The sequence below is a fragment of the Oenanthe melanoleuca genome, chromosome 5 (genome assembly GCF_029582105.1).
Source record: "Oenanthe melanoleuca isolate GR-GAL-2019-014 chromosome 5, OMel1.0, whole genome shotgun sequence".
Classification (NCBI taxonomy): Eukaryota; Metazoa; Chordata; class Aves; order Passeriformes; family Muscicapidae; genus Oenanthe; species Oenanthe melanoleuca.
The window spans coordinates 25,846,648-25,855,419 of record NC_079339.1 but is presented as its reverse complement, the minus strand read 5'-3'; the positions used below and the strand labels follow the sequence as shown (position 1 = coordinate 25,855,419).

At 39.3% G+C, this 8,772-nt stretch overlaps 1 protein-coding gene across 1 annotated transcript in view; it reads left to right on the top strand.

Annotated features, from left to right (window-relative positions):
• The first annotated feature begins 825 nt into the window (after positions 1–825).
• LOC130254066 (cytosolic phospholipase A2 epsilon-like) overlaps positions 826–8,772 on the top strand; it is a 30,116-nt gene continuing 22,169 nt past the window's right edge. Inside the window, exon 1 of the mRNA XM_056493275.1 lies at positions 826–915. Within this exon, the coding sequence (XP_056349250.1) occupies positions 847–915 (69 nt within the window). The 5' untranslated portion in view covers positions 826–846. The remainder of the gene's footprint in view (positions 916–8,772) is intronic.

The window sequence follows — 8,772 nt, the reverse complement described above, 5'->3', positions numbered from 1 at the left end:
GAATTAGATATTTTTTCCTTGTACTTCAGCTTGTAATTCACCCAGACCTTTGTTGAAGGAAGTTTTGTGTCTATGTATTTTGGAAACATCAATAGTCAAGGTAGGCACACCTTATGAAATGTGAATTAATAAAATAACTTCAGATGTTGCTGTGCTGTGGGATGGGGTTCACCTCACTTTGCATAAAGCCCAGAGAAAAGTACTGAGGATGCAGTTGGAAAATAGTAATGCAGAACAGTGGCAAACGAGCACTGTTACTTCTGTGGCTTTTACATTGAGCTGAATGTACTGATTCTGTAATAAAAACTGAAGTTTCCCTTGCAAAATTTTGTAAGGGCTTATGGATAGGTATTATTCTTGAGACCTTTTTTTATGTTTCTCTTCTATAAATACTAGTTTTGCTCACATGCTCTTCACAATTTTTCTTAAGTACACTTGTCAGAGAGGATGAGAGCTTGCAGGTGAAAATCAGGGGCTGAGCCAAAGGAGAAAACCTTATATTTGCTGCTTACTACAGACAACCTAATCAAGGGGAGGATGAGCAAGGTAATACCAGTTACTTTCTAAAGAGTCTTAAATATGTGGAAAACCCATTTCAAGTGAGAAATTGAAAGTGACCAAGTTTTCAAGGTCAAGAACTGTGGTTTTTGCTATCTTAGTAAGAGTTGGACGTTGTGCTGGTGAATTCAATGGACTCATGCTGGAATCACAATCACTTTGCTTTAAGTGTTCTGCAGCAGAATAAAAAAGAGATTTTTTAAAAAAAGAGATTGTAAAAACTTCTTGGTTTTAAATTGGACTAAGTGAATTAACGAGACACATCAGCTTCTGATCTGATCAATTACAATGACCCTGGGAAAAGAGCACACTGCCTGCATCTGCAAGACCATCTACTCACATCAACAGATATTACAAGTAAAGTATTCTTCCTTCTGTGGAGTTGCTACATTGCCACAGACAAGGATCATTTTGCATTCACAATAATAGGGGTTTCTTTACCTCTGCAGATGATGACCATGTTCTATTGGTAAGTAGAAGTTAAGTAAGCTCTAGTTGAGTCTTCCTTTCAACTAAGTGGTTAGCAACTAAGATTTTTGTAAGTTCACTTGTTGATGCTGTTGTATAAGGAAACAATTCTTAATTTTTTAAAAAGAAAATACTTTGGAAGATTTTTATAATAGTTCCTGTTGTAGATTTTTGAATCCTGAAGTAGTGAAGGAATAATGTAAAATAGCTAAGGGGATATCATACTTATTTAATAAGAAAACAGTGCCTTCCTAGGAAAATATCTGCTTTTTTGTCTGCTCTTGCAGTGTGAAAGGCAAACTTCTGTGTGGCAGCAGATCTTTTGACAGCATCTCCAGTCACTTCCCTAACACAGGTCTTACTGTATCTGCAGTGATTCTAAGAGGAGTGAAACTTAAAATGCAAGTGCCATAATGCTCTGAAGGTAGAAGGTGTGCTTCTTTGTTAGGTTGCTCATGGCAGCAGCAGCAGCTAAACAGGAAATTCATGGCAAAGGAGGGAACAGAATCTTGTGGTGGGGTAGCAGAGAGGGCAAACCACTGGTGGCAAAACACTGGCAGCTGAGTGTGTTTAAGCCAGTTCTGTGGAGCAGAAGTTTTAGTAAAAGTGTCAGAAAAAGCACTGCCTGGGAAAATGCGGGAGCACAGCACAAAAAACGTCGTGGGATTTTAAGGGTGCTGTACCTGGGAATAGAATGGTTGAAGAAATTTTTCCATTTCTCCAATATCTCCAAATTTGTTCATAGCCAAGCAATGTTATGTTGAACTTTACTTTTTTATAATTCAGTGCAAAATCTTTAGAGTCTATTAATTCTAGTAGATGAAAAAATTATCTGGAGCCACACCTAAAAATCTTAAACTGGGACAGAAGTATTGCTAACTCTGTTGCTTTTGATGTGGCAAATACACCAGGCTAAGACTTTTCGTCACGTTTGTGTTCAGTTGCCCATCAAGGCACTTTAAACACCTCAAAAGGAAGAAGCTGATGAATAGATAGAACAAATAATTTATACAGAGGTATGCCAATGTTTTTAACAGGTGTTCTCTTGTTTTCACATCTTTGTGATCAGAGCCTAACAATTTTTAGGAAGGGAAATGCTGATTACATCCCTAGGCTCCATTTGAGCAACAGGAGCCTGTGTTGTTTTATCCTTGGAAAAACGTCCTGCAGGAGCTAGAGTACAGTCTGTGCACTGACACACATACCTGGGGGCTTTTCCATACCTGTCACATTTGTAGAATCCTTTAAATGCAGCAGTGCCCTCTTACATGACATAGCAATGACTCCCCATCTACTCTTCAAGGCATCACTTGCTGCATTTATAATCTTCAAATATCATAAGATAAGACTTTGAGCTGGAGTAGACTGCTACATTTAGCAGGCTTGCTGTAAAATGGTGTTTGGTACGAGCTTATTTCCTCGAAATGTATCTGACAGAGGGACTTTTCAATTTCAGGGCAAAATACTTCAGAATTTGGGTTAGCCATAAGGGAGACGTGGGAACACATTCTGTTACAAACAATGAGCTTTGTAAATGATTATCATTACTACATAAATAGATATATAAAATATGTAGATTTTAAACGTGAATTATCAGTTATTTGTCATGTACCCCATCTTTCCTTCTGTAGTTTTGTGGGTTTGTAATCATGCCAATGTTTTTGACTACTACACTTTTTTGTCCATGGTTGCTGTGAAGCTCAACAGCGCATCCAGGCGGTGGATTTTTTGGTTGTGGTTGTTTTTCGTTTTCTGAACTGGTTATTGCATTGCTGACCATCACAATTAAGTCAGCTAAGAGTTGTATAATGTCACACAAACCAGAGCTTCTGTTGAGAATTCCACAGAGACTATGATTCATGCCTTATGTGCTTTTAACCCAAGGGTGTTGATGTAAATATCAGGCTGAGTTTACCTTAGGGGTAAACACGAGGAGCTGTAAAGCTTGATTAGCTAGGTGTGGTTAAAAAAAAAAAAAGCTGCTCAGAAAATTATGGACAAAAATTCAAATTATTTTCACTTTAAAAATCCCACAATATCATAAAGGTAATTAAATTTTACATGAGACTTTTTGCTTGTTTTATAGTTGATCATTACAAAATCCCGGTGGGGGGCAGTGGGTGGTGGGGAATCTTTAAAAAAGTCTAATTATGGTTACTATCCCTGCCCAGTTTGACCATCACAAGCATTTCGTTTTGTAACAAATAGAAATTAAGGTTTTGTAGTACTTCTGTGAAGTTAACCAGGCTCTGTACCTTTGCAATACATTATTTTCCATCTCTGCTGCTAAAAGTTCTGGTTGGAAAGCAGCTATACTCCTCTGAATATAAACTGTAGAGTAAGCACTGTACAACTGCAGCAGTGTCATGCCCCAGTCAGAATTAGAAGACTCATTGCAGGCACATCCATGATTTAAGTGTAGGGTGTGGGGATATTTTTCCTTCATCATTCCATCACAGTCAGTCACTAGTGTGGTAGAAAAATGGAAGTTCCCTGCTGTTAAGATGATTTCCCAACTCACTTTGCTTTTTTTTTCTTAAGGGTGTGTTTGTGTTCTTTGTTTGGGTTTTGTTCTTGTTTTTGCTCTTTTGGGGTTTTTTTTTTGTGTGGATTTTTGGCATTTATTTATTTATTTATTTATTTATTTATTTATTTATTTTTTAAATTGTGGAAGTTGGAAAGCAGAGCTATAGTTGAGAAGCTTGACAGGAATCAGAGTGGATGGGACTGTACTTTTCAAGGGCTATGTGAATGCTTTGCTTGCAGAAGTTAGCCCCTGTTTTGTAATGAGGAAAATGGCATTTGGACAGCTGCATTCATTAGTCCATTGTGAAACATGGCAAGTTTAAGCAAGTTTTATCTGCAAATTTCACCTTGGGCTTTACTGTGGAACCTTTACTGGAATCTGCATAACGATGCATATGATGCTTTAAAGATAATATTACACTATTTATAATATGTCAACCATATTAAAGCAATATGTCAGAAAGAAATAGGGTAAAAAAAAGTCAGAAAGACATGTATTCTGGTTGAACCCAAGGCATTCTATGGTTTTATGATACTTTGGGTTACACGTGGAGGTCTCTGTAGAGTACACATCAGGAAATGGAAGTCAGCTCCCTTCAATTTTCAGCCATTTAGTTTTCTCTCTTTTTTTGTTTTCTGTCTGAGTCTCATGGGATGTTTATAATTTGTTCAGGCATTGAGGGCAAAATTCCCTACCTCTCTTAACTGTCAGAGAATCAGGCATTGGCTGCTAATTGAAATGTAACCTGTAATTTTTTTATTTTTTATTTTGGTTTTGTGTTTTTTTTTTTTTTTTTTTTGTTTGTTTTTTATTTTTTAATTTTTTAAAGGCATCAAGATTTTGGAGTTCTTATTCCCTATGCTCGTGTATCCTACTCTAATATTTTTTAATCCCAACAGAATTTGACTTATTTATCAAAGAAATATCCATAGTGGTCCGTAAAACCAGATAGCTGAATAGACAGTTGAGGTTTTTATCAGTGTCCCACTCACTGATAGTGACACAGATCTGAGGAGATCACCATGGTCCCTTCACCATTCTGAAATACTGGTAAATCCACTGATTATCAATTTTTTTAAGTCCAGTGAAATTACTTCATTAATAATTTAAATAATTCAGAAGGATCTCTGAGGCCCATGGAAATCCTGGTTCCTGTGTGCTCCATCTCTTCCTCCAGGCAGCCCTCAGGGGGCAGTGGCACACTGTCATGGAGAGTTCTGCCCCTGGGTACCTGCACCTGATCTTCACCCTGCAGCCTGCCCTGGAGATGCTGCTGTCTGTTTGGAAGTCTGACATGCCTGCTTGTCCAGAGCATCTGATCCACATGCTCCTCCTCTGACAAACACAGTCTGTAGTCTCCTTCAGTTTGGGGATCAAAGAAGTTGAGGTTTGCACCTCCCCAGAATTATTTAAGAGAAAAGTAAAATTAATGAGAAGTTGCACTGTGACTTCATTAAACAAACTCTGGTTGATCTGGGGCTGAAGTATTTCCTTTAGCAAATAAGGAAAACGCACTTCTGTGATTGGATGAGCTCATTAGTTTAATGCATCACTGTAAGTTACATCAAAAAGGTAAAATGTCATCTGTGAACATCCCATCGGAACTTATGAATAAACAGTTATGTTTAGTGGAATTATGGGAAAAATCCAGTATTTTGGAAATTGTTTTTTGTAAGGTGGAATTGTAGAACTACTGAAGTTTATCTGAATATCTGAATTTTTTCTTAAAGTTCCACTTTTGTGGCACATATTCCACTGTGGTAGAATTTAAATTGGTCAAAGCCTCTTTTTTACTCTAAGGAGTTATTCTAGGGTGGGGTAAAGGGATGGTGATGGAGACAGATGTTCATGGCTCCCTGTATCTGGGGAGCAGAGATCTTTCAATTTCCTTGCACAAAGAAGATAAGAACAAACAAAACTTCTGAATGCTCTGCTAGTGAGTGTCTGCTTTCCTGGCTGGCAACTGAACTTGCTCCCTGACCAGGTGATAACACTGGAAGACAACTCTGCCTTACTGATGCTATCTATTTCATAAACAACCATCACCCACAACTCCTGAAGGAGATAAGCATGAGAATAATTTTGTTCTTTTGATGACTCCTTGAGCACAACTTATGAGGTTGTTGTTTTAGAAATCTCCACTAAGCATTCATTTTATAAAGCACTGCCTGTAACAGTCACAAGCAGAGGTGCTGTCAAGACTGACACCAGTTATGCAACCACTTTGAAAGTTTACTAACAGGAATGTTTCCTTCTCCCTTTTATAGGAGCAGAGCACAGTTCTGAGGGTGTGGGCAGAAGGAGTGGTCCTTCTAACTAACAGCTGCTCTTTGTCTGAAGAAATGAATATGATGCACTGTAAGGATTATTTTGACAAGCTACATCTTATAAGTACCCAGACAAGGTACTCCAGGCCTATTGCACGGCTTTTGAATGGAAGAAATATGCCAATAACTGAAATCAGGACTGTATAATGTGAATCTTCCTGAGTGAGGTATTTTCTTCATTCTGACTTAAAGCAGAAGGTGTAAATGTCCCAAGTCCTAATTCCCTCTGCTCCAGACCACGACCAACCATATTGAAGTTGAAGTATCAGGCCTACCTGAGTACTGCTATGAGATTCAGTCTTGCTTGCAGCCTGTCTAAAGACCATGTAGAATCACAGAACAATTAAGGCTGGAAAAGACCTTTAAGATCAACTGCACAATTCGTCCAAATCCACCATTAAAACATATCCTTAAGGGTCATGTCTACATGTCTTAAATACCTCCAGGAATGGTGACTCAACCACTTCCCTAGCAGCTTGTTCCCATGCTTGACAGCCCTTTCAGTGAAAATTTGTCCTAATATCTAATCTAAACCTGCCCTGGAGCAACTTGAGGCCATTTCCTCTTGTTTTGTTGTGTGTTACCTGGGAGAAGAGTCCCTCCTTGCTACAACCTCCACTTAGGCAGTGGTAGAGAATGATAGGGTCCCCCCTGAGCCTTCTTTTCCCCAGACTAACCAACCACAGCTCTTCAGCTGCTCTTCTTCTGACTCGTGCTCCAGACCTTCACTACTTCTGTTGTCCATCTCTGGACCTGGGCAGCAGAGGTAGTGAAGGTCCTTTTTGTAGTGAGGGGCCCAAAAATCAAGGTTTGACAGCACCAGAAACACATACAAGGAGACAATCACTGCCCTGGTCCTTCCTGGATTGTATCCTGTTTCTGATAAAAGCCAGGAAGCCTTTGGCCTTCCTTGGCTACCAGGGCATACTGCCAATCATGGATATATAAGAGTACAGATAAAGTGTGTGTATAGTTGGAACATTGTTAATGGGCATTTTTACCCTCTCCATAGACATACTAGCTGCCTTCCTTTGCTACACTGTGTACAAATGCTTTAAAAGGAAAAAATTGGGCAAAGGAAACAATGCTTCTAACTGTAAGTAAATATCCATGATAGTGGTGTGTAGGATGATAACCATAGTCACTGGAGAGAGCTGAGCCTTTCCAAAGAGCATTTCACCCCCTTGGGTGCCTTGGGCACTACCAGAGAATCTTTTGATCTGTTTCTTTTCATTAACTAGGGATGGTGACTCAGCTGCAATTACAAACTCATATATTATACTTACCTCTGTGCATCTATGTTCCCATATCTTTGTAGGAAAAGCCCACAGCTGTGATTAAAAGAGAGTGTTAACACTGAGTGCTACTAAAGTAAAAGCACTGGATATGTCTTGAAATCTTTTCTTCTTTTGCTTTAGGAACATGATAAATTGCATTGCCTGCAGGCTGTTAACCCATGCACACAATCACATGCTTGGCTGGTGGTGTAGATGCAACTTTAGAGCCTCTAATATGGGACCACCTTGTCTCCTATGAGTCAGTGATAAACAGGTGATATCTTCTGGTCTGAGCTGAAAATGAGAGTGTATTCTGGGTGCTGTGACTAGATATTCCTTCAGTGATGGTTGGGGTCACCCTAGTAGCATCATTTGAGGGGAAGGTGCTCTTGAGTAATTCAGTGCTTGGGAGTTGTCTCCTGAGCAGTAACACAAAGAAGCTTGTTTATTTGCTGCTACTGTCAGTTGTGTCTACTGACCTCAGATTGTGTTGATGTAATTATGGAATAATCTGAGAAAATTGATGCAATTGCTTTGTCAATATTTTTTATAGTCATACTGAATAATGTATTAGACTGAAACTTTAACAGGATACCTACAATTGTGCAACTTCTGTGCAGCAGACAATATAAAGTAAAGCAGTTTATTTGTTATTGTCTCACAAGAAAGATGTTTCCTGTGGAATTTTCTGTATTATCAAAGCAGAAAATGAAGCTTAATGTCCCTGTTCTTCATTTTACCCAAATGCTATATAATGAAAAGTGCATGAAGATTAAATTTCTTAAGGATTTCATTTGCTGTCACTTCTGGTTTTGTCAGAATCTAGGTCAAAAAGGATTATTATTCAGTTTTGGGATGGCTTTTTTGGATTATGTAAATGAGGTCTGATATATAGAGATGATGCCCAACAGCTTTGCCCTAGCAGGTTATGAAGAGCAAAGCACAAGTATTTTTAGAAATGAGGTTGGACCCTGTGACTGCATTGGTGTATCAGAGCTCAGATCAGGAGGTCTCTGCCTCTTGATCATGGCACCTTTCTCTCAGAAGCTACCAGTCTTGGGAGGCTCTGAAGGCTATTTTCCTGTTTGTTTCACAATGGATATCAAATACTTGATGTCAGATATCTGTAGAAACCCTGTGAGAATTTGGAGAAATGATTATCAGTCTCTAATTTCTGTTAGAGGAAAGTGATTCTGAGCCTGTGTCAGAAGTGTTCTGGGATCTTGGTGGCAAATGGGCATCTCCAGCTCTTGCAGCTGCCTCTCAAGAGAGCTGCAAGCTCTCTGCTCCTCTGCCACCCCAGGCACCCTGCTGCAAGTTGTGTGCTCAGTCCCAGGGCCTGTGTGACTCCAGACCTCACATCACCCAGCCAGTGCTGTTTGTGGGCTGCTGTTGTTGTGATAGAATTGGTGAAATACCACCCTGTCTTCTGGCCTGTGGCTTCCTGACTGTGACTCACCTGCACTGTGGTTTGTGATACACAATGTCTAGTTATCAACTCATTTACTAATATTGCTGGGCTACATCTGCTTTTGGGTGGGAGAGTCGTTTAGTTGGACTCTCTCTTGCAGAGTAAGCAGGGGCAGTGTAATGACATAGCAGATTCAGCAGTTAA